The sequence below is a fragment of the Pyxicephalus adspersus genome, chromosome 5, assembly GCF_032062135.1.
Source record: "Pyxicephalus adspersus chromosome 5, UCB_Pads_2.0, whole genome shotgun sequence".
In the NCBI taxonomy this organism is placed as follows: Eukaryota; Metazoa; Chordata; class Amphibia; order Anura; family Pyxicephalidae; genus Pyxicephalus; species Pyxicephalus adspersus.
Window position 1 is genome coordinate 123,263,452 of NC_092862.1, and position 27,583 is coordinate 123,291,034.

Below are 27,583 nucleotides of genomic sequence, written 5' to 3' on the forward strand. Positions count from 1 at the left end.
TTCGGACATATTTCTGTAAGTTACAGGTCTACAATTTAAAAAAAAAAATTCATGAAAAACAGTGGATCACTTTTGGTACAGAAATCTAGACATCAGTGTAACGCTCAGGTGGTTAAACCTGGTTTCCTAAGTGACATAAAAAAACAAAAATATGTTCTGTTACCAAAAGTAGCCGTATTTCTTCTTTCCTCAGGGTATAAGACAATATACACATAGGGTCTGATTTATTAAAGCTCTATAAGGCTGGAAAGGATACACTTTTTTTCAGTGAACCTGGGTGATCAAGCAAACCTGGAATGGAGTTTTTAAAAATCATTTGCGATTTGTTAGCAAATGTTTTTAATCCTGGACGAGATCCATTCTAGGTTTGTTGGATCACTCAGCTTTAATAATGAAAGTATATCCTTTATAGCCTTAGGAGAGCTTTAATAAATCAGGCCCAATGGAACCCAAGTTTTAAAGTCTGTCATCCTTCAGTAGATTTGCCAGATCACATTTCTTTCTACTGCCTAAAAAGCTGCCTGCAGGAGGTTAAAATAATTTGAATTTATGTTGTCACCTTAGAACAGAATTACTAAGTGCATCTAATGTTGAATTTAACAAATGAAAAGGGAGCAAATAGGAGAAGTTCATGTTAGGGGTTACATGAACTGGCAGTGTACTCCCTACCAGCAAACAATTCCAAATTGTAAAGAAACCCTATTGCCAGCCTAATAAATTGCAAGTAAAACACCTCTCATAATCTGGGAGTGTATAATTAGCCTGTGCTGGTATGCCCCTTCCCCTAATAATATTATTCATTCTGTTGTAGGTTTCATTACCTCATACACTTCATTCCATTTAGGGTTCAGGTTTTCTTTAATAACTTTGCTTTGGAAAACCTGATTACCGATTCTTATAACTCCATATGGGTCAGACTTTCCTTTCACCAATCCCTTCATGTACGTGTCTTTCCACATTAGATCCTGAGCTTCTATAAAATGGATCCTCAGAACTCCCTATGAAGAGAGAAAAAGAACATCATAAATCAAGAAATTAAGAAATATTCACCATTTAAATACCTGTTGTGTCAAGCAAAAAAATTAACAAACATTTTTGAACTGGGAGTTGAGGGTAATGCTAGCATCTTGTAGTGATCATTTAATTAATTACCCCTCAGAATCCCAACAATTTTATCAGTCTAGTACAGACTTTGTTACCACATTACCAAGCAGGGATAACAGGAGACCCTTTAAACCCCTCAAAACACATTGATTATTAAGACATTTTTACTTTTAGCTTTGGAGCTGTTATTCTCACTGACCCTATTATTACTGCTATGATTGATTTATTTTTTAGTGTAACTGATTAAGACATGCAAAGCTTGCAGATTACAATATTTATGTCGGGATAATGGGTAAATAATTTGATTTATTACACTACAAAGATAAAGTATGTGGACAACTTCCCAGTGTGTCCAAGGTGTTTTATGTTAAGGACTCTTTTAATGCTACAGCATACAAAGGCACCAGAAATAAATGTGTCCGTCCAACCTAGCTTAGGGAATAGCATTGGTTTTGGACTGGAATGTCCAACAATCTGGCAGAAGTGTTATGGTCAGGAGCCCACAAATTGTGATATATGTTATACCGTGTTTCCCCGAAAATAAGACACTGTCTTATATTTTTTTTGGCTCCCAAAAACACACTAGGTCTTATTTTCGGGTAGGTCTTAAAAAAAAAAAAAAAATTTTTTTCTGAACTGGACAGATTTACACTAGGTCTTATTTTCGGGGTAGGTCTTATATTAGGGCAGGTTTAGAAAATAGTGCTAGGTCTTACTTTCGGTGTAGGTCTTATTTTCGGGGAAACACGGTAGTATGGTGTCTAATGCTGGCTACACACGCTATAGGTAAATATAGTAACAGTGGCGGAGGAAAGAAAAAAAAAGGGTTTACAGTGGCATGTATGTTAGAGAAATAATAATTAATTTCCATTCATTTAACATAAAAAAAAATATATATATATATATATATCAGTCCTTTGGCAATAAAGGTCCATACACAAATCCCTCACAAGACCCATGAGTTTCAATCATAAGATTCCAACACGTTTCGCAAATAAGGTATTCTGCTTCTTCAAGGGATAAATTCTGTTCAGCTTTCTTTCCTCCTCCACCGTTACTGTACTTACCTATTTACTAGGGCTGGGTTAAAATTGATAATCAAGGGTTTGTTGTCTATTTACATGTTATTACAGTATCAGTTTAGCGTATATTATTTTTTAGATTCAATAGAAAATATTTAGGGGCATTTTTTGTGTTACTAATCATAATTGCTGGTTATCAATTTAATACCAAATTGCATTGCTTTTACACATTTATTTATGTACAGCTTAAAAGATCGAAATAATCAAAATAAAAAAATCAATCTTTTATGTTACCACAAGTAAAAACAAGCAACCTGTCTTGTCACACTTTCTTTTTCTAATACTACCTTGTTCATTAAGGGAGTTCTAACGATAATATTGATCAATTGAAACATATGGCCAATCCCTTTTATCATCCCTAACAATTTATTTATTAAATTTAATAGCACACTTGAAACAATTTATGCATCTGCTGGACCTTAAACTCAGATCTAAATAACTCACCTTAGGTATTGGGAACCGTAACTGTGCAATCTGGAGGTCACTCACTAGAGGAACAGTAATACGATTGGGAAGAACCAGGTAGTTGGAAATAATATCTAATATTATAGTATCAGATATGCCACTGCCAAAGAAAAAAAAACTATTTAATTAATAATTAACCAAAACGTATTCAAAGGTTAGCGGATATGTAATACATTCTAAATGTTTATTAACACCAATAATTAATGTAATAATGCTGCCACTGACTGCAAATGGAAACTAAAAGCCAAGGGTTTTCTAGATGTTGATTGGAAATCAAATGAGACGTGTGGTACAGGTGGAATTTTCATTGTGGGGGTTAGAAAGAAAAGTTGGAGGCATTTTTAGTAAAACGTGCACATGTACTGTAGGATGTATTTATGATTACAGAGATTCATTACTGTTATAACTACGTGGACTTCAGCTTTAAAAGATGAGAACAAAAACTAAGCATAATTCCCTATGTTGATAAAAAAAATTACTCTGAAGACCAAGTGCATTTTGCTAACAATAAAAATACATATTTTTGCTATGGACGTAAACATGTATTTTATATTACAAACATTAATGTTTGGGATTTGTTTTGGTAATGTTTTTGAATGATGGAGAAGACACGGTTCATTTAACTGATGATATGTCAGTCCTATCCACTAGGTGGAGGTAGAGTTTTTTTTTTTCCTTTTATTAACACATTTTCTATAAGTAACACGCTTACCTACTGTGCAATTTCGCTAAGCCAGAAAGACTACAGGGAGGCTATTTACTGAAACGTGTCATCTATTATTAATGCTGCACATGTCACCTGTAATGTTGTTTTTACCTGTGTCCTGATCTCAGAATACATTATTTACCAAAGAGCTTGTTAAAACCAATGCGGTCTCTGTGACATCTAAAACACTCATTTCTATTTTAACACTTATGCATGTGAACTGTTGTTCTAAGATAATAATGTTCTAAAAAGAAAACAAAGAAAAGTATACCATCTATCGCACTGACGCACATGTAAAGCCAGATACATTTTCTTTATGATTTGGACAGTGTTAAGAACTCTGTGGGGTCTATTTACAAAGCAGTGAATTTGACATTTACTGAAACACTCCTTGTTGGAAACTCTACCACGTCGATGTGTTCCAATGGCAGGGAATTTTTACTGCTGTCTGTTTGCATGCATAGACCCCTCTTTGAGACTATTTCTTATAGGATAGATAGTGATGAGATGTTAGAGTTGTCACAGTATCGGGAAGTGAGAAGAAATCCCCCAATGGGGAGACTTGTTTTAGTGACAAAAGTCTCAGAAAAGAGAGATTTCTCTCATTTTGCACAGGAGTTTATCTCAGGAACTGTGGGCAGCACGGTGCCTCAGAGGTTAGTAGTCTGGCCTTTGCAGCGATAGGTCCCAGATTTGAATCTCGGCCAGGGCACTATCTGCATGGAGTTTGCAGGTTCTCCCTGTGTTTGGGTGGGTGTCCTCCAGGTACTGCGGTTTCCTCCGATATCCCAAAAACATGCAGTTAGGTTAATTGGTTGACCTCCAAAATTGACCTTAGACTGTATTAAAAGACACATGACTGGGGTAGGGACAGTAGAATGTGAGCCCCTTTGAGGGACAGCTAGTGACATGACTACAAACTTTGTACAGCGCTGCGTAATATGATGGCGTAATAATAATAATAATAATAATACCCAGAGTGAAGGGTAATCCTGGTAACCAAAGGCAGGGGGGGAAAGCTGGTGTGTCTTACACCTTAAGGTAAATCTGCTTACCACTACTGTTTTCTTTCTGAAAATACTAAATTCCTGGCCATTATACTGACCCTCTGGCTTCCATATGTTCTAAGTTACTGACAAAAAACAATATGGAAATCAAGAAACTTGGGGCCATTGACTTCAAAGTACTGAACACTGATGATCAGTAATGTGACCTCCGTAATTTCTCATGTCTAGATTTTCCCAAAATAACGATTTTTTTCCCCACTAACATATGTTATGTTGCTAAGAAACAAAAACTTGTAAAAAAAACAGTTAGCAATAATTTATAGAAAGCGATCAGCAATCATCTGTCATTATTCTGGCTGCTATGAACTGATGAAAGGTGAAATCTGATTGTTAGGGATTGCTGAACACACATATCATTAGACTCTAGTCTATAAAATGCTTTATTAACCCCATTGCTGCTGGGCATCAGCTCATTTTTTGCAGGTTAGATGAGGTAGATAAGGTAAAATTTCTATTCTATCACTAAACTGCATGTGCTGTACTTGATAAATCCCTCTGATGGCCAAACAAAACAAATTTAGGAGAAGGTGAAACACACTTACTTTAAACCAGGAATATCCAAAAGGTTTGTTAGTCCTGTCCAGTTGATATCCAGGAGCTGAAAAGAAATATAAAAAAAATCAAAACTTTAAAAAAAACATTTCAAAACAAATTTTTTAAATTGTTTTTAGAAATAAAATTTTTACATAAACACCGCATAATCTTATTTTTTTCCATTAAAGCTCATCTCTGGGTTCCACTTATCTCACATTCCTCTAGTACCGATTGAAATGCTTTTTTAACTCTATAATCACATGAAACTTTTGTCTTCTCTCTTATTCTGGTTACAGGAGGCTGGGTTATTCTTTGGTATCTATTGGCTATCCAGCAGTGGGGTCCTGTCAGGATCCAGAATTGGAATCTTAACAGTGATGTCAATGAAACAAGACCATTGGAGACATCTACAGTGCTAGACAACCTGTTCCCTGCATCTGAACAGGACCTTGGCAAGTGACCAGGATGGTGGATTTACATGAGTAAAACATGCTTCAGAGGGTAAAGAAATAAATACTTATTTCTTCTATATGTGTAAGTGTACAATAAAATATTGTAACAGAAAAGCTGCCCTGAGTTTTGGCTGATTTACACTGTGTCGATCTGCAGTGGTGCATTAATGCATGCGTGTTGACAAACGTTATTTTGTGTATTGACGGGGCCACCCAACATTCCTCAGTGATTAAACAAATATGCATGTGACCTTAATTTCACAGCACAGCATACTATGTACTGTATGTGAGTTCTGGTGCGTTACAGTTTCCCATGCATTGCACGATACTGTACAGTACATTAGGGTGGTATGTACAATAAAATTGGCACAGCACCACACATAAAGCAAGAACATTGGTACAATGCAAGCATTTTACCATGCAAATAGTGAATAGACTGTTTATTGATAGACTTTGACAAGACAAGAATTCAGAAATGTCCCAGATAGTGAGGCTATTTGAAAAGGAAGTATGCAGCAATCATTTTTCACAAATGTACACTGTTAACTAGTTTAAATCGGAACTTGTTCACCATCATGTTATTAAATTAGCATTAGTCCTGTAAAAGACAATTTGTGAGGACATCCGCACACTTTTTAATCTGTCATATCAGCTCACTTCATGTAATAGGAATTATCTGTGGTCACAACTGGCACGAACCTCAGAACCCGTCCTACCCACAAGACCAGCACGAGAATATTGTCCATAACGTTCTGCTTGGTTAGTGTACTCGTGCACAGCATGCTGTATGCTGAAACACTGACATGGCACACTGCCACCCCGACCAGAAATCAGCTTTTTCTCTGGATAAACGCAAGTGAAGCTTTACAAAGGGTGTACAAGCACACACACTTAGCTTCAAACTCTACAGGAAAGAAATCTACTGCATCAATATATCAAACTGATTCAGAGGCATGCCACTATAATGATTATTATTATTATTAAACAGGATTTATATAGCGCCAACATATAATGCAGCTCTGTACATTATATAGGGGGTTTCAAATGACAGACAGATACAAACAGTGACACAGGAGGAGAAGATGACCCTGGCCCGATAAGCTATATTTAAAAGGGTAAAATAACACATTAATGAGATTAATAAATATAACACTTCATGTTTTATATATGCCACCAGGTTGAAACATCAAACTTAAGCCTCTTTGAAAATATAACTGAGATTTCTGCTCTTTGCATACTTGCTACAGCCAGTCCAAATGGCTGATCTGGTCAGATAACAATTGACTAAAGTCATGTAGTTGCACACACTAAAATCACATTAAAGTAAATGCTCACTTAACCAGAACTCAAGCAACCAGCATGCAACGCAGCAGAAAAAACAAAAAAAACTTGACATGCTGTGCCATCAATAAGCCGATGCTTCGTGCATCACTCTCACAGCTCCCATATGTTTTTAGTACCCCAAAACATCCATATTTAGGACCTCTACTGCTTTCCTGGCTAGTCTCAATTGGGTATAGACTTTCTTTCTACTGTTGCCATTATACTGCCCTGTGCATGTTGTGGAATATTCTGATTATACAATACATGTATATTTATCAAACTTTAAGCAGATTTATAACTGGTAAATACTCCTTATAGCTTATAAACTCCTGCATTGCTTTTGTGCTTCTATTTATGTAGGGTTAAAAAACGGTGTGTTTTATTGAACTGTTAGGTATGCTTGCTTTTAATATTAACTCACAGGCAACCAAAAACGAAATTTGTCTGGAATCCACCAATCTTTGTAAGTGCCGGATAATGGGAAGTTTATGGTATTTTTTCCCCGGTAAATCTATCATTTGCAAATGTTGAACCACTAATTTTACCAAGTAAACATCATCTAAGGAAAATCTCAAATACCTGTTCAGTCTCCATACATTGTGTGATACTTCCACAACCTTCTAGATTGTAAGCTCTTCAGGGCAGGGTCCTCTCCTCCTCTTGTGTGACTGTCTTTATCTGTCTGTCATTTTCAACCCTATTTAATGTACAGCGCTGTGTAATATGTTTGCGCTATATAAACCCTGAATATTATTATTAATAATAATAATAATATTACATTTGCAGCCTTGCTAACAATGATTTTAACCAGACTTTCATTTTTAACAAACTCATATTAAAATAACACAAATTTATAGAGCAAAAAATAAATCTACAGTTGGTGAATGCAAGTAATTCTCCATATTTTTTGTTTAAAAAGAAATAATGTTAGGTTAACTTTTGTAGATAAGGTTTCCGGATACTTAACATCAAAGGGATTCATGTGGTTCTGAGAAAAGCAAAACTCTAGCATAAGCTACATTTTACTGATAGATCAGCAAAAGTAACCAGAGACAGCTTAGCAGTTTACGCTCAGCAGCAAAATGACTGTAAATTCAGGAAAACTTTCACATCAAACATTAAAACTATCTATTAAAAATGAAGTGAAGTTATGTAAGAAAAAGATGATGTGAATACCTGCAGACATATATTATGTATTAAGAGAACTTTTAGTGTACATCAAGTTCTAACAGCAGCAGGCTTACGTTAGACTTAAAGTGCACCCATAACTTTAGTCCCAATATCAATGTTTTTACCTAAATTCCAGTTTTACAAAACTGTTCCAAGATTTATGGTTTTTACTAATTAGATCTTACGTAATTAATGTGCGAATCTTGTGTTGGAAATGTTTTAAAGAGACCTCTTGCTGTACATTTGTAATAAGGAGTGCATGATGACAAAAAAAATTCCCAAAGTGAACATCCTCAAAGAATCAATACATTTGTTACAGTTCGGCGTTTACTGTTATGTAAGTTTAGGGTACAGTTAGGTATGTAAAGGATCGAAAATTGGGAACTTTTGCCCCATTTTTTTCCCAGGGACAAACTGGTTTTTCATCGGGAACACTGTTGATTATGCACAAATGAGGTGTTTACTTTGCCACTTGTAGAAAATCCCAACTTTTAGTATTGAAAGATGACAATCAATATATTCACCAAGTTGCCTTTATGAATGCCATTTAGAGTTAGCCACTTTGACAATGGCAAAGGCTAATTGCAGGACAGACCTTAAAAACAAACAAAAAATGCCTGACACAGCGGACTTTAAAGTGCAAGCATGGGCAAACAGCTACATTTACCATGGAAATACATATGTGTGAACTGATCTACTTTCCTAAAGATATCACATGACAGTCAGCTATTTTTCTAATCCAGATGAGACACTGTAGTAAGGTCCTGACCTTTCAATTCTGCACTGCAGCCACAGCAATAAAGCTTGGTTAGGCTATTGATCATCTCTACACTCTCTCCTCCAAACAGTAAATTCTATTTGCCAGGTTCACAGCACTATGCAATGTTGTAAAGTCTGATTGGCTTATAGGGCTACCCCTCCATTCCTAATCTGGACTCTGGTGTACGGAGGATTACAGGCGGCTAGAGCAAAAATAGCATAAAGTAAGATTAAAAAATGCAAGTAATTATGATGGAATAAATTACTGTATTAAACAGATTGCTCTTAATGCATATCTTGTATCCATAGCAAACAGAACATAGTTGTCCATATATATCAGGAACATGTGCTGGATATCCTTGCTGATTCCTCCATGTTTTGCCAGAGTTTTCAAAATTTTCACTGTAACTCAAATCCACTGAATTAGCTTCTGGTAACCGTCCACTTCTGGGGAACTCAAACCCATCTCCATACAAAGCCATGCTGCCTAAGAAATTAAGCTTTTAATCTATGCAAGTGACTAATATCTCTGCTCACACAGAACAACGCTACACAATGCGATCAGATGCCAAGTGGCTCTTAACGGCCACTATAATACTTCCAAACACCGAGTCACTGGGTTCACTCAGACGCATTTGATGAGAATGTACTTTATTATTAAATTAGTCAACATTGCCTTATATGGCTGGAGAGGTCCTGCAAACACTACGGGGATAACAAGGAGGAAGTCTGCCAATTATTCTGCTCTGGAAAATATGAGAAGGACAAAAATCCTAACCTATCCACAAAGCCAGAGGATTCTACTGCCATGCACAAGAAAGGACAAGATTTACATGTTAATCCTCTTTAAAATTCATGGCCTAACAGGCTTTCCAGGCACAGCTTTTATGTGAAATTTTAATGTTACTTTTTACAGAATATTAAAGTGCATCTCCGGGCAAAATAATAATATTGATATTAAAAAGTAAAATTCAGAACATAACTGCAATAAATACAATATTTTTACAAGCTTTGTCTTTTTAAAAAGTACAAACCAATACATGTAGACATTTCAGAGTGCCTAAACTTTTGTTTGGAGCTGATGAAACATTAAACCCCAATGTTAATGAACATAAACGAGGGGCAACTCGATTGGCTGATGGTTGTTAAGGACAGGAATGCTCCCTGTAGTGTAATTCCATGATAAATGGTGAGGTATCCTGGCATAAATATTACCAAGTCCACTTCGGTGGCTCCGGCACTGACTGGGCAAAGTCACATTCTACTATTTATGTTTAATTTCTCTTCTAATAGGATTTTACCCTCTAAATTAAGTACTTGCCTGGAATGGTCCTAAATCTGAGTAAAGTTCAGCTTTATTTCTTCAAGTTGCTGAGAAAGATCGTAAGTGATACTATAGTGTTTGTAACATTATAATATCTGGAGTCCTCAACATCTCTGTTATGCCTTAGGGCAGTAGTTGCCAACCTTTTGGACATCACGGACCACTTACTTCATAGTCCGGACCGAGCATGCGTGGAGAGCCGTGTGTCACTCAAAGGGAAAGAAGCTTCACCCAGATCTGAGCCTGCAATGGGAGAGTGGGCAGGTTGTGTCCAGAAACACAACCTGCCCACTGCCCCCTGCGATCCATATGGGAGACACCGGCCAGACCACCCAAGGCCACCGCTGCCTTAGGGGACTGGGTACAGAGAGAGTGTCAGATATGCCCACTTTTCAGTCACTATATGCAAGAATTTGACATCTCTAAAAGAGGGACTGTAGAGGGAGTCAGGGAATGGATGCTCCCCAGTCTCCTCGTGCTTACGATCCTGAATTGCTATTTTTGTTGTATTTCTGGGGTCAATATAGTAGCAGGTAAGCTAGGATCCCAAAAACTAGAAGTCACGCTGAAAGCTACCAATACTGCTCTGGATTATACAGATACATAACAGAGATGTATCTCCATCCTCAAGTCCGTGATACCTTTCAGCTTTTCTGTTTGTTGTATCGGCAAAGTTCAGACTTCAAAGGCATGACTGAGTAGGATTGATGGCTTTCAGAATCTTCTTAGTCCTTACACTTTGATGCATCAGACTTTCTGAAGCAAGAAGCCCATGATGGATGTGTCTGACAAAACATCTCTTGTATTAAAAATATATAACTAAAATGCTTACCAGATTATCACATCTGACAAGAGAGAATGGAGTGGACTGGTGAACTACAGTTATGCTTTGTCGAAAGCAAAACTCTGGAACAAGTTAGTTCTGTTATCTGTATGCATTTCTAAAAATAAATTTTAAATTTTAACTGGAAAAACACTTTTATGAGCTATTATAAATGTGTAGAGAAATGAGATCGGCACTCCCACCTATGAAGAACAACAAATCTATCTACAGGCCTGATGTATAAAACGTTTTCTATAGAAAAAAATGCTGCCTATAGCATCCAAGAAGGATTCCAAATAATTTCAAACCTGCACTGCAGAAATGACTCTTGGTTGTTGACTGCTTGGGTTGGCAGCAAATTGTCTTACATCAGCCCACTAGTATTTAAATATGAACACCATTCTGTCAGCAGGATTTCAGCTTTGGGGAAAGCAGATCTGTCATCTTGAATTGCCACTGAGATAAATATTTGCTCCCTGATTGTCAAAATGCCATTATGAAAGATGAGCAAACATATATTTTAAACAAAGAGAAAAAACAAAGCCTTTTATTCAGTATGAATTAAGTTGGCAAACTCTAAATGAATTAGAATTAGTTGCAATTGTTCAGTACTTCTGCTTACTTCCTGTAGTAAAATCATGTGAATTCCTGACTGTTTTCTGCACTGGAGTCATCATGAACATTTATCAGTGCGGAACATACGGAGCAGCTACCACTAGGAGGAGGTGCGGAGTTATGTAACCTTGTCTGCTTTACAGAAGCCTTTATGGAACAGGAGAGAATAGCTGGATGGTCATGTAATAAATTCCACTTCTGACTCACCGGTTTCTTCAGGAAAAATATGGACAAGGCTCCGATTATTGGGATGTCTCCAATCAACGGTTCCAAAATGACTCTCACTGTACCATGAAGCTGAAAATGAAGAAATACGATTATGAAGATCTGTTTGTGCTTTTCAGACTAAACATGTCCATACAGAAAGCCATATGTACTATAAAAAGCCCGCTCGGTTGCAATAAAAAGACATTTTATTACTGTAAAAAAAAGGGAAAAAACTAAGCTCTGCAAGGCTTTTTTAAACGTACTGTACTGCCATGCCTTGTGCTTCCAAAATATGCCAGGAGGCTACTGATATTTGAAAACTAAGTACCCATCTCAGCAACAAGGTAGCCTCTCCTCAGGGTTTACTTTACACTAATAAAACCTCCCCTTCTGTACCAAGCTCAGTTCTGCCTGTAATAAGTACAGAAAATCACTAGCCAAATCTTAGTTGGCTCAGTGTTAGCACTCTCGTCTTTTCAGCGCTAGGTCACAGGTTTGAATCTCAACCTCAACCTCCTATATCTGCAAGGAGTTTGTATGTTTTCCCTGTGTCTGTGTGGGTTTCCTTTAAGTAATCCGGTTTACTCTCACATCCCAAAAACATGCAGTTATGGACTTTGTAAAGTGCTGTGTGCGTTAAATAAATACTGAATAATAATACTGCCATGCTTGCTACATGATTTACAATTTCTCCTACGTAAACCTTTAATGTGTACAAAATATGATGTAGAAATAAAAACCACCAGGTTATTCCAAGGAAAAGCCAAGAAAGGCAGGCGCAAAGACTTAACGAGGGGATATACCAAAGGTAAATTAAATGTATGACAGTAATATTATATGAAACTGGGTACCTAAAGAGGCAACAGTGACCCGAGAAGACCAGGATCTATCCAGTCAGTCACCAGTAAAAACAGAAATTCAATTCTGGGTGGGCTTAGCCTTTCAAATGGAACTTAAGCTCCACTTTAAAAATTTAGTTATATAGCAGATTCTTATTACACTAGAAGACAGGTGATGTCCCTTCTGCAATAAGTGCTCTTACCTGCCTGATATCTGCCCAGCTGTCAAATTTTGCAGCTGGGTACCTAAAGAGGTAACAGTGACCTGAGAAGTCCAGGATCTAACCAGTCAGCATCCACCGGATACAGAATTCTGGGTGGGCTTAGCCGTTCATAGTGAGGAACAAACCCAAAAACACTAGATTTATAGCAAATCGATGGATAATTTAATTCTTTTAATCCACTTGAAATATCAGTTTTGGGTTAATTTGCCCTTTCAGCAATCCACACAGGAGTAGTCTTATAACAGACCTGAAATTCAAGTATGTTTCTCCATTAAACATGTCTTTACACTATCCTGCAACTCTATAAAATATCTATGCTAATAATTAAACACAGCTTCAGCGATGCTAGTATAATTCTAATGAATATTTACCTGGATACTCTTTACTCCGGCTTTGCAGAAATATCTCTTTATTTCCAAATCAATCTCTGTGTTTCCTACAAAACTGAAAAACAAAGAACCCATTCATACTAGCTCAGTTGATTTGAGAGTAACGTAATTGTACACATGCAACATCAATTAGCTACTAGACTGTTTTGGGATACATTTTACTTCTGCTAGAAGAAAGATCTGAATTGTGGGAGGAGGTGTCTCGCAGAGTCCTCCTCATTAGAAAACAATAGCTGTTGTGTCAGTTGTTTAGTCCTATGACATGGTAGGTAGCTAAACATTAAGGGACAGGTGTACTAACACTATATTTTCATCTGAGAAGATCATAAAAACCTCAGGCGATGAAAATCTAGCATCTGTGCACAGCATTAGAAATAGACATAGGGAGAAACCAATGCATGATCTTGCTGAGCAGATGATGGGCTCCTGAATAATCATCATTACCATGGACTTCCTCCTCTTAAGGTGACCCCAACACACACACACATTGCATACATAACAAGAGAGAGCTAAGGCGTCACTATCATTCAAACATTGGAGGGGGGGACTCTGACCTTAGAGGAAGAAGCCACCATTTAATTCCCAAGTTACTAAAATTGTCATAGATGCAATAGCTGTTTAGCAGTCTTATGATAGAGACACCCCTGTCAGACAGCACAGCTAAGTCCAGCATTTCTTCAGACCTCTATTTAAGCATCAATGCAGCTGCACACCCTGTAGACAAAAAACAAGCCATTGGACACTGATACCGTTGTCATTCTGCTCCCTTTCCTATGTTAACTAGATTGTACGGTACAATACAGCTGATCTAGGTTGGCTTAAAAATGTGCTTCTTCTCCCAGTTCAACACTGTGATGAGAATTAAAGATGGCTGATAATAAAGGGAATTTGTAGTTTTACCCATAATGGCAATTGTTTTGCTAGCACACCTTTGCTCAGCTGATGAATATATATGATTGAACATTTGCTTTACTGTAAATCAATCAAATGCGCTTGTTGTGCTTCTGAGAACATTCATATGGGCAGCACGGTGGCTCAGTGGTTAGCACTCTGGCCTTTGCAGCACTAGGTCCTAGGTTCAAATCTCAGCCAGGGCCCTATCTGCATGGAGATTGCAGGTTCTCCCTGTGTGTGTGGGTTACCTCTGGGTACTCTATTTTCTTCCCACATCCCAAAAACATGCAGTTAAAAGAACTGGCTTCCCGACAAATTTGAGCTTTGACTGTAATAAAGACATATGACTATGACATAGGGATGTTAGATTGTGAGCCCCTTTGAGAGACAGTTAGTGACATGATTATGGACTTTGTAAAGCGCTGCATAATATGTCAGTGCTATAGAAATACTGTGTAATAATAATAATTACACTGGAAAAATTTTTTAGCATGTAGAACATACTTCTGATGAGTAGTGAGTTTTAGTGAAACAGCTTTTGTCATGGTTGCAGAATGAAGACTAGGTTACAATTTTTTCATACATGTCATGAGAGGTATCTGTGTTAGTAAACATACATTACAGGTGTTGACATCCTCATTATCCCAAATTTTGTGACACAACACATTTTTCTGATACATTTTAAAAGAAAACACTATTACACATTCTGTGTTTTGGGATTAAATAGCTTTCAACATAATTTTTAAGAATGTGACAATTACAAAACAGTCAAGCTGGTAAGCGCTTATGTTGTCTTTAATTCAATAAAAACACTGTTGTGACATTCTTTCTAATTATAAGCTGGTCATTTAACATATTGTAATGAATTCAGAAACTATTAAATATTCCTGTATGCCATTTTGTTCCAATTATCACATTATGTAATCCAGACATAACCTGCTGTAGAAGTAAACGAGGTAATTACAAGACTATTACCATCTGGGCTCAACACTTGTGTATTATATAGAGATTTATATGGCCAGCCATGATTTTAGCCCTGACTATAATAGTCCTACAGTCAAAATACCTCAACAGAGAGCTGGTCATTACTCAATACCGATACGCCAAGATCTGCATTTGGACAAATGAGACCGATATCCAAATAGTAATGTTTACCTTATCTTCAGATCCAAGATGATCTGCCTCTTGTCCACATTTTCTGTATACACTTTAACACCATTTACTCTTAATGGCTGCAGGGAAATAAAAGTGAAAAAAAAGAAGGAAAAATTAGTTTAGGAAATAAAATCTTTCACTAAATTTTAATTGTCTATAATATATTTGTAATCCATGTTTAATAGTGGGCTAGCTATCAGGTTTTGTTGCTCATTTTGAAGGGTGAAGAAACACATCAAAGAGACAGACTCTGGCATGCATTACAAAAGTAGGGTCTACATTCCATCACAATTATTGGTCTATAGAAACAAGTTAAGCCCCTAGGTCAATGCTTTAGTGAAGCTGAACAGACAAAAGCTATAAAAATCTGCACTTCTCCATTGCTAGTAAACCTCTGAATGTAGACTCATTAATATATAAAAAACACATTAGCCTCTCTCCCTTTCTCAACACACTGCCTAAGGACTTGTGGGGTAAAATATTCCATGTGCTACTGCATTGACCATGTTGCAGGGAGTATCACCCAGTCCCATGGGTGTGGCAGTGAACGGTAATATTACCACTCACTGTTCCTAGCTGTCAAATGTGCAGATGCTGGTCCATTAACACCCAGAGCTGTGGTGCCAGTGACAGGGTTTGGCAAGGTGCTAGCTGCAGGTAGCCACTTGATTCCAAAGGAGGTCTGAACCTGCCTTAATGTAAAGGGGAACTTGTATCTGAGCCCCTTAGCTTCTAGGAACTAAAATGATCATTTTAAGGCAGTTCTTGCTTCAATATTTTGTAAGTCATTGATCCAAAACAAGAAACTGCTCTTGAAGACTGGGGACACCTAACCTGTAGACTTGCTCCAGGTTAGTGGCTTAAAGCTGATCTCTGACCCCCTCCCTATTGCCCTGCTTGTTGCCTCTTCAGGGTTTTTCCATCCTAAGACCAGTCACTCCTGTTCTCTCTCCTTGTGCAGGGTGACTGGTCTTGGATTCACCCCATGTAGTATTCTGCAGGCAGCCTGTAGTAGAAAGACTTGCAGACTCCCACCCACAGCTTAGGAGTTTTCTAAAAAAAAAAAAAAAAGGTATGTGTAACACAGAAAAACAAAACAAACAAAACAAAAAAAAACAAAGAAGTTTGTTGAACGTAAAGTGGATTTCTATCCATCTTGCCAACTGAAATATATATATATATATATACATACACACACACACATATATAATCTGTGTTTTTTTACCTCCTTTGCATAGAAAAATGAAAGAAAGAGTTGGTAACATAGCATGTTAACGTTTTACAGCAGGCATATGCAAAGTTTGACAGCAATACATGTGAGTGCAGATGGTATAGACACCCCAAAATAAATACATATTTTGCAGTGTAGGGAAAATATATAAAGTTTTTGTGCTCACAGTTTAGCTTTAAATGATGCAGGACACTGTGTGCCGACAATGCCAAGGTATCCAGACTAATCAATGCAATGTGTGCCACGTCAGGTCTCATATTACTATACTGGCAAACAATGCAGTCTTCCAACTACAAAGAGGGGAAGCCTATTGTATACAGCTTTTTGAATAGCAAAACTATAAGCCTGTGCTAGTCATTTGTTTCAAAAATGAAAAACCTAGCCAAGATAACATAGTTTTGAAATGCACACAGCTATGAAAAAGTTGCAATTATTTCTGGCCATTTACACATGTCATAGAACACAACTCCCCACAGAAACTTACCTGAGAGCCCATATCAATCTTAGTAAAGCTAAAGGTGCTTAAATGAGCATTTGCACCCCTAACTGCTGGCTCTATGGTTTCTCTAAACAGCTTGTCTATGAATTGACAGATGTAGGGCCACATGTGTTTGACTGTCTGTAAAAAAAAGAGAGAACAAAAATATTTATATATAGTTTTATTATTATTATTATTATTATTATTATTATTATATTAATGAACTTAAAAGTGTCAACATTCAGATTTGTCTTATGTCTTAATGAAACATTTGTGCACAATTACTTCTAAAGTAATACATTATATCCTTTGCTGATAAGTATATATCATCAATGCCCATGGCTACAATTTATGTTCTGTTCTTCTTTTATAGCCACCCGATTGTGCTGTAGAAATCGCTACAAGTGTAAACACCCACATCCATGAAATACAATGCAAGAAATCTCGGAACAGGTTTTCCTATAGTTAGAAAGTGGACGTTGTAGCTGCCCTGCTGAACACCAGAAATAGTGAAAACCCCCAGCAGTCTTTATGCAGAACGACTGCAATAACAAACACTTCTGTGAAATATATATATATAATTGTGCAGGTTTCTGTAGCTGCAGCCACTATAGAGAAATTCATCATCAAAGCCCAATTTTAAACAGCTTACAGGTCATTCTGTTGGTGTAGAGCAGAAGGTTGGAAGGCTGCACAGTATAGTATATATTTTTTAAACACATATTTTGAGTATTTATTACAATGATTACCTAAATCCAAACTCTAAAAAACTTGCCTTGTATGAAGCAATAAAATAGTTTTGCTGAAAAGCAACCTTTCTTTATGCAGGTTTCTTCTACACCTGGCAAATCTAATTGTTCACATGCTGGGATCAGTAAAGCTCCGACTGTTTCTCAGATATAAACGCTGAAGGTCTCACACACCGCAGTGCCACAGTTGTGTCTCCTTCTGTCCATTTAGAGATTGAAGTCTGGGGCTTGGCGGTTAGTGAGTGGCAGGGAGGCAGAGACACAACCACAGTGTTAGGGTCTATGAAACTAGTTATTGTGAGCTAAATAGGGTGATAAATAAAATCTGATGCGACTAAACAGGTTGTAAGGTTTTTTTTATTTATTATTATTACTATTTTTTTATTCATTTGCTGCCGTCACACTCGTGTATGTGCTGCTTGTCGTGTTTCTAAAAATGTAAGGTCACAGTACCTTGTTCAGCCATTCTGCTCTTTCAACATCAGGGAAATGGACCTGTAAACGATGAGAAAAGAAATTAGGGGAATGTCAAAACAAACAAGTACACCCACTAACAATATAGTAGGATCTACTTTCCATTTTACTTCATCGAACAAGACACTATTTAAAGTGACCCTGTCACCTTGCCTTTACAATGTCTGTGTACAAGCCACCCACGCTAACCACTCTATGCAAACTCTCCAATGTTTCTTCCATGGCCATCATTATAAAATGGTTATGGACGAATAAAAAAGGGTAGGAGATGTGGAGAGATAAATTTATAGTTGCTGAGAAAGGGCTTTATACAGACACAGTCACTTTGGAGTCAATGAGCATGGCAACCCAGCCTTTTCTGCCAAAAGGTCAATATGGTGCCTATCTTCTTCCAAAGTGACTGGCTATGCTACCCCCTCTTTAGCTGGTGTTCATACAGAATGGGACACCTAGGCAGTGATGGAGGGAGAGCAGCATGGTGACGCGACACTTTAGTTCCTAGTACCTAGAGAAACCAGCTGACATTTTTTACTTGGCTAGTTGGGTGACTTGCCGGGTGGAATTTTCTTTTCGTAAACTACACTTCCTTTCAAGAGGTCACATTATCATTGTGATCGGGTTTTATAAGATTACATGACAAATTAGTCTTAGGATAATAATAAACATTTATAATTTGCAGTTTGTTCTGTAATCCTCTTAAAATAAATGCACCACAGAAGCCTGCTTTACAGCATTCAATAAACCTGTTACTTCTCAACGGCTTAGGCTTTGCCAAGACCCACAGAGTAAAACTGTTCCTAATCCACAAAAAAAGAAAATAGAAAGAAAGAGGCAAAGTGATAAAAAAAGAGAAAGAGATAAAGACTGAGATGGGAATATCTGTTGCTTATAGATTAGGTTCAGAAAGAAGAAAGGTGGCTATTGAATCCAATTGAGAAATTAGGAAATGAACTCTATAGGACTGAATGGATTGTGGTATTGCATATGCATGGGCTAGCTTTGATGATTTTATCAACCAGCTCTGAGGCTTACTTAGCAAAATCTTGCTGATTCGGGGGCAGATGAGTATAGGACTGTCAGGGAGCTGGGAACATGGCTTTACATGACTTTACAATTAAAAAAAAAAAGTAACAGGCGTTTCTGCTCTGTGTTGCTAAAACATGCAGCATGTGCCATTTTCAGTTTGTTCTGCTGCATTATACAGAACTTTAAAAATAAGACTTCTTCAATGGAAGATAGAAGAGGCTGGATTGATATAAGTATGGAGGCTGTCTATGCTGATCACATCACTGAGAAGTTTAAAGTAAGTAAATTTAAAACTCCTAATATGCATGATTGGTTAACGCATGATTGGTTAAATGACTCTGAAATTATGGAATCTGCATGACAATCATTATTAGAAAGTGGTGAGCAGAAGTGTCCTAGTATAACTATACTTCCCTCTTCCAACATCTTATACTCTGTGCACTCATGCTTTTTAGGAAACATGCTGTATGCCCCACAAGGAGCTGCAAATACACCAATGCAATCACTCCTGGCTGGTCTTTCAATTTTTCCAAAAATCCTAATCCTACTTTTATGGGGTGCACAAAAGAAATCTTCTCTATAGGAATAAAAGTCCGGGGGAGTCAGCAGCTGAGTGGCCTATGGGGAGCAGGAGCTGGCAGGGCTAACATCTTCTATAGATACCAATATGCTGACACAGACAGACGTCCAGTACAGGTAATTCTGTCTGTTCTGCCTGTGTTTGCATGTACACAGACTGTACTAGAGACAGATCATTGTGTTTACTCATCAACTAAATGGAGATATCTACTACCAACTGTTCAATACAAATGTGCACATTAGGCTGATGAAGGGGGGGAAACTCACAACATATTCCTTCTACCCATATTTAACAACCTGGTAAAAAAGCAAATTCTATAATTATCTGGGTCCGTGTGTGTATTTAAGTAAATGGTGGACCACTTTTTAACTTTGGTGTTAATGCAGATCTTTCCTACCATAATCACCTGCTAAATTATTAAGCATATTCTGTGGAACATTGTCAACACTGTGACTTGATCTGCTGCACATTTCCCTGTTCCTGCTAACGCCGGGTACGCTGCTAGCAAATTATTATAACAGAAAATTTGATAGCACAATTATTATTCTTCTATTGTTGTTTGACAAAAGCTGATGACAACTCCAGTACAAAGTCCCAAATTGCTGTAGCTCCAGCAGCTGCCTCAACCTTCTCCCTGACTCTGCCATGTACGGTACCTTTTGTTCCTTTCTATCGACTTACCATTAGGAACATTGGATCATATAGTAATTTTGCAGCATCCTGGATATCTTAATGTAAAAAAAAAACAAACTAGAAGTTGCATTTAACGGCTTAAAGGTTAAAATGTCAACAGACAACTCAATATAGAGTCGAAAGACACGGTATACACTGTATGCCGGCCAAAGGATTTGTCATTTTGCCCAGCCATTACTGAGATAGACCCAAGGAGATCTCCGAAGTTGACATGACAGGGCATTTACCATTCCATGCTTGATATATATATATATATATATATATATATATATATACAGACAGTGACACAGGAGGAGGAGAGGACCTTGCCCTGAAGAGCTTACAATCTAGGAGGTGGGGGAATTTACACACAATAGTATTATACTGACTCACAGTACAGTGGTCAGTATAGAGCTTCAGAGATGACATGCAAAGCATCAACGCCAACCAGGTAATCACTGTGTCACCTCTCTGATTATGGAGTGTGCAAGGGGGGCACATAAATCACAAAACCAGGTGTCCAGAATTACAAGTTCAATTAATATTATTTAAAAGGATTTATATAGCACCAACATACTATGCAGCGCTCTACATTAAATAGGGGTTGCAGATGACAGATACAGACAGTGACACAGGAGGAGGAGAGGACCCTGCCCCGAATAGCTTACAATCTAAGAGGTGAGGGGAAGTATCACACAATTGGAGGGGAGCACAATGTATTTTAACTTTTACTTTAGTCACTGTCTAGCCTAATCATTGCAGATAAGTAATATCAATTTTTTAGGGTACTCTAATTAACGGTGCTATCTAATAAAACGCAAGCAATCCTATAACCCAGGCTTATTTGCACACAATTCCACTCCATCAGCCTGTACACTGCATGTGTAATTAGGCCTGATGTTGCATTCAATGAAACTGCTCGCACAACACTAAATCATGAAGAGTAATCTAAAAACCAAATGCCGCACCCTGACAGCCCGCACAGCCAGTTTCCTTAGTGTGAGTCATGCTGTTGCTACATCTCAGCCTGGCAAGTTACACCAGCCCAGGTCTCCTAGCACTCAATTATTGTAAACACAGCAGCAATGGAGCCCAGCCACACAGGCAGGGGGAAGTATGTTATATACTATAGTGGTAACCTAGGAGGAAAGCAATAATAGTGACCACATTTTGCATACAAGTGTGTAAGACAACAGATTGTGGCCAAATATATTTAACAGCTTTGCAAATTTAACTGCTGGAAGGAAATTGTCATAAAAATGGTCCTGTGGGGCTGCGGGGCCTAAGAAGCTGCACTAGTAAGCTCTTAGACTGTAAGCTCTTCAGGGCAGGATCCTCTCCCCCTCTTGTGTCATTGTCTGTATCTGTCTGTCATTTGCAACCCCTATTTATTGTACAACGCTGCGTAATATGTTGGTGCTATATATATATATATATATATTACACAGTAATTATTATTAATACATATTATTAATAATAGTCTTCCTCTTGTACATCTGTGCATGGGAAGACTGCCTATCAACAGTGCAGATTGTTACGGTCCAACACACAGCTATCCCTTCAGCTCTAATCTAATAGTAAGATTACTGGAATGTGTTTGTGGTAAATAGAGAACAAGGGGAATGTCCTGGCAGTATGGGATGGTATGTTTATTTTTCTTTGGAGAACAGAGAGTTAAAACTTTCACCATACATGTCAGTGCAATGGACATTGTGCCAAGGGTCAGTGGAGCATAGAAAGCCTCCCCCATCTTCCCATTTAAAAATTTCCATTTCTTAGAATTGTGTGTGCATGTATAGCATCAGAATGACAATGAATGTGAGGAGAGTGTTTACAATTAGATTACAAATCAACTTTGTATTGATAGACCATTTATCAGAGGTTTACCGGGGTTGTTCAGCAGTCTGGCCTAAAACACAGCAATCAAATTTTTGATTTCAGACAAAGGGTCATTTTTAGGATGGATGTACATCTATGCGGTGCACCATCATACACTCTGCAGCACTCAGCACAAAGTACATCTATGTTGCTGTGCTATTGTGGCCAAACATATGTAAACTGGGAATCAAAGCAAAACTCCAACCACAAATTAAAGAGGTCATTGGAAGATAAAATGACAAAACCAACTTTTGCTGCAAATTTCAAATTCAGTTCAGAAATTTCCTTTTTTTCTGCAGCTGGATGCCCTCAGTCTGATGGACAGCATCATCCAACCAACTTCCTCTAGGACCAGGTCATGCTGGATCTGCCCCAGCTTTTGAGTGGACAGTTAAAGAAGAAGCAGTAGAAGAATAATCTCATCTGTCACAGTTTTTCTTCTTATACCCATGCTTTTTGTCAGCACTGCAACATAAATTAATTCTTCTTTTCACTGTCCAGCCCTCCAGTATAAAAACTGAAGGCCGACATCAAATAAATACTAACACTGCTGGCATTTAAAATGTACTATTATTGATGGGTTTTATACCAGCCTAAAATTTACTCGAGGATCTGCCATGATGGATCCATGAATGACGTCAGACGGCCGGTGTACACTTGTAATCTCATCTGATATTAGTCCTGAAGTGATAATCGGACGAGAATTATCTGACGTGTGTATGTAGCCATACCCCTTTTACCCTGTGTGTCACATAGACCATGACGAAAGAATAACATGCAAAAAATGATTGGTTTCACCCAAAAATGTTTTTTTTACTACTACATTAAAATAAATGCATTAGTGGTTGGTTGAAAGGTTTGGGCTCTTTTCACATTGGCAAAAAAACATGCAGTTGGCTACTACCAGGCACATAAGCCAATTGCTGCTATGCTCCTAGGAGCAGCAAACGGCATTGTGCATTAACACATTTGCATGCGTTGCAGTGCGATTCTTCCCTTAGAATAGGAAAAGCAACTGTGTGGCCAGAAACGACTTGTCACTTCCATCAACTGCACTCATTATTTACTTGCATGAGATCCATTTGGGGTGTGGTTAAGAATTTATTCAAACACAAGTCTAAAATGTGGCAGGGTCCCAGGTTCGAAATTCGGACAGGACACTATCTGCATGGAGTTTGCAGGTTCTCCCGGTGTTTGCATGGGGTTTCTCCAGGTACTCCGGTTTACTCACACTTTCCAAAAATATGCAGTTAGGTTAATTGGCTTCCTCCAAAAACTGACCTGTGCATAAAAAATTGTGCATATACATCCGATCAAGGAGAGGACTGGAGGAATGTTTTTCAAAAATAAAGACACAGCACAGTCCCTTCCTATGAGGAACAGTGTGAAACTATGGGATCAGTAGCAGCAGCAGCCAGTACTAAATAACATTTCATCAGCGCTTATTAAGAGGCTTGTGAATCCTTGACAAGGCTCTATTTATGACAACGTGCTAATCCTCAGTGACCTACTCACCTCCCGTCATCTAGCTTTGTCTAACTGGTAGCGACAGTGGTCAGAACCGCTGGATATGTCAGAACCAACACAGGAAAATCTATTTCTCATAGTATTAGTTACTGAGATGATAATAGGGCCAGCCACACCATGTATTGAGTCTAGTGTGTAATGCTGGGGTGGTTATATTAATATTTCCCACAACTGAACAATGGCTGGTCCACCACCAAAAAAAATCAGACATCCATATGGTCCCTTCATAAGCTGAATGAAAATGTATACGCACTTAGCTTCTCTATATTACTAACAGAAATCAAAGCTCATAATAAAGTCATTTCCACATCCTAAAAGACCAATCCCAACTCAATTAAGACTGTATTATTCTGCTGATATTGATATCTATTTATCTATTTTCTATTATTTTCCTGTGTCAGGATTGTAAATTTTGCAGCAAACCAAAATGCATGTGACTTTCTAACAGAGATCAGTTGCAGCAATCCATGGCTAGGATATGTTGACCACCAGTATTTATAACAAATATGTCACAGATAATTGACAGTAGCCACACAAAGAAGCGGCTGGTAAAGTGGAAACCCTATTGCCATGTTTCAATGTTTAAATGAATGTTAAGCATGCCAGTAAAATCTATCAGGGACAGGACCCTAGACCTGTCATTGCTGCAGAGAGCCTGCAAACAGGCAAGTCTGTGCCATAATGCTCAAGTCCCCTTGGATATAGCAGGTAATTGTCCCACATTTTTATCAGACAGCTGTCTTTTCCTGGTTCTTTCAGCTGGCAAAACAATTGTGCGGTGCTATGGTGTGGCTGGCCCTATGTGGGTGGAGATCTGGCACCGCATCATTCTGTGTGCATGAAACCTGCTGCCTCCTGAGATATGTGGCCTAGGTATCCTAGGAGGCTGCAGGATTTGTCTGACAATCAAACATGCTAAGGCCAAGAAACTGGTAATGTGAGAGTAGAAAAAAAATAGAAATATCACATTATCAATTATTATCGAATGGTAATTCCATGGTTTAAAATTCTATTTATGTACTAATCTTAAACCAAAGGTTTGCTTGCAGTACATAGCCCTTTTCCATGCAACACGTTTTCTAGCTGCTGGATGCAGCTTATTATTGTTATAAAAGATATTATTAAAACTATTATTATTTTCTCCTGCTAGGACACAGAACAGATTGAATGTGCCACTACCGAGGTGTTAAAACAGAGCCTTGATTAAGAACAAGGGATTAACTGTGTCCTGAGCAAACAAATCCTGGGCTCTGGCATTTTATCATTTCTCAAACATGGGATACACATAATAACTGGGGCATGCAGATCATACAATACTGGTGCAGCGGGCAGTTGTGCAACAGTGTGTGTGTGTGTGTGTGTGTGTGTGTTTATATATATATATATGTATATTATATATATAGACCAGTCTTGACTCTCAAAGTCTTGACAAAAGAATAAAAACAATACCTGTTGTTTGTTTAAGAAATGCAGTTACAAATGTCCAGTTTAAACTGACAATTGCAGCGAAGCAATTCTGCTGCACTGAAAATAGTGTTGTCAGGCCTACCCAGTTTTCCTATGCTGATCATCCTACAGAAGATCTGCTCTGAAATCATGAAGCGAATAACTGAACAGGGTAAAAAACACTGATTAGAATTAGAGTTTGGGAATAAAGTGGAGGCACTGAAAACAGGAAGTTAGTGGAATTTTAAAAGATTAGCAGATATTTACTTGCAGAGTCTTTTAAAATGATGAAACATAGCAAATGTTCATGTTTTGCAGACATGTGCTTAAGGTGTTCTCTGTAGTAATCGGATTCATTTTGATTAGTTTTTACATGCATTTTATCATTAACACCAACACATATATGAAAATGTGGCAAAGTACATGCATGTACAGTACATTATAACAGAAAAAACAGATTATTTGGAAAATAATATTATATTATACTTGATAGCGATCACTGGCTATTTTATATGTCTGTATTATACTAGTGATGGCTAAATATCAAATTTACAGACAGCAAACTTGTCCCTTTAACCCTTTTATATAAAACTTGCAGATTGGATGAACAAGGAATGCATTTCCAGGTAATATAAGAGGAAGTCCAGCTGATAAAAGATAGTTCCTCTGGTTTTTTCCATACATTCATCTAATTCATTATTCTTAACACAGCCCTGTAAAGTACATTACATCTATATCAGGGATAGTATGTTTGTACTAGGAGTAGGCATATTACACAGTATAATACATCATGCCAGGTTTTGATTCACTCCTTTAATAAACATACTGGGCTTTGTGCTGCATTTCTAAAATGGTCTTATTTTCCTCCAGTTTTAAAAGAATCAATCTTCCTTTTCCTTAGATGCAACATAGACTTATCATTAAAATTCACACATCAGTGAACATATCAGTGTCCCAATTTGTGCAAATTGTGTGAATTCGATCTAACTAATTTTATTTAGTGAATGATCAGATTGGGAGGTTTCTGGGGACCAGGTAATTATGTCGTGGCTATTGGGGCTGTCCACCTTGTAATGAAATTTTCAGTCAATTTAATAAATATGTTGAAGTTTTACTGATTCATCCAAACTATTGACATGCAAGCATGTTACTTTATTTTTACTTCTAAATTTCCTTGTAGGCTTTAGGTTTTCTTTTAGCAAAACAATTTCTTAATGAATCAGAATTAATTGGATCATTTAGATAACCGTTATTGCATTTATCAGCACAAAGCTAGTGGTGGCGGCTTTCCAATTTGGATTTCTGAAGAACATGGGGTGGTGTAGGGTATTTATCCAGGTGAACAAATCATATCAGGTAAATATATCGATTGTATACCTGATTTTGCAAATAGCTAACAGAGTACACGACAACCTTAAACTTGTTAAGCACTGTGAACAGAATCAGATCATGTTGTATGTTTCAAAGAGGAAAGTAAAATAAAAAATATTCCATAATTTAACCATTTATCTACAGGCTGGAAAATAAAACACATTGGGGCAGATTTATTTAAGCTCTCCAAGGCTGGAGAGGATAGACTTTCAGCAGTGAAGATGGGTGATACAGCAAACCTGGAACAGAATTCCTAAAAGTCATTTGTTATTTGCTAACAAATGTTTTCAACCCTGGACCCTTCCAGGTTTGCTGGATCACCCAGCTTAGCTAATGAAAGTGTATCCTCTCCAACATTGAAGAGCTTGACTGAATGTGATGTAAAAGAGTCTAACATGTATATGTTTCATCTTATTAAAATTTTCCTATATTTAAAGTATTTACTGTATATTTAAAGATCTGGAAAATGCAGAATACACCCTCCAGACTGAAGTAAGATATTGGTAAAAATTCTCTGACAATCACGACTCTTCCAATGAATAGACTCTGAAAAGCTCCATTGTATTTTTTTAGATTTTGTCTTTATATAGAGTTGAAATATAAAAGAGAAGAATGCAAAGAAAAATAAAGGTGCAGAAAGGAATCTTCTTGTATGAAAATAAGTAACAAATTATGTAAGATGCCCTTATTGGCAGTGAATGAGGACACACCTATTCTGTTCCTATAAACTATGGAAACAATCACAGAAAAAGAATTTGTGTTCTTTGCTTTAAATGTGACACATCCAGGTGTCACAACATATATTTTGGCTCACTGAATAGGTTTACAAGTTGTGGTATTGTGGTTGTTCGCAGTGCTGCTGATACAATACATAAAGGAAACCAGTTGTAAAGAAATTGAGGAAGGGGGCAGTTGACATTATATTATTGAGAGCCTTCCAAGAATACTATGTGCCAGACTCTGGTTAAATTAGGTCAGCAGACAGAAAGGCTTATTGGAGAAAGGAACAGGCGATGTCC

The 27,583-nt window shown here is 37.5% G+C and overlaps 1 protein-coding gene across 2 annotated transcripts in view; it reads right to left on the bottom strand.

Moving 5' to 3' along the window:
• Positions 1-27,583, bottom strand: part of ESYT2 (extended synaptotagmin 2) — an 80,869-nt gene that overhangs the window by 28,176 nt on the left and 25,110 nt on the right. For both annotated transcript variants that reach the window (XM_072412608.1, XM_072412609.1), the window contains exons 2-9: positions 18,044-18,085; positions 16,848-16,982; positions 15,133-15,209; positions 13,066-13,138; positions 11,632-11,721; positions 4,967-5,022; positions 2,631-2,751; positions 822-998 (exon numbers count right to left, since the gene is read on the bottom strand). In XM_072412608.1, coding sequence (XP_072268709.1) covers positions 822-998; positions 2,631-2,751; positions 4,967-5,022; positions 11,632-11,721; positions 13,066-13,138; positions 15,133-15,209; positions 16,848-16,982; positions 18,044-18,085 — 771 coding nt within the window. The remainder of the gene's footprint in view (positions 1-821; positions 999-2,630; positions 2,752-4,966; positions 5,023-11,631; positions 11,722-13,065; positions 13,139-15,132; positions 15,210-16,847; positions 16,983-18,043; positions 18,086-27,583) is intronic.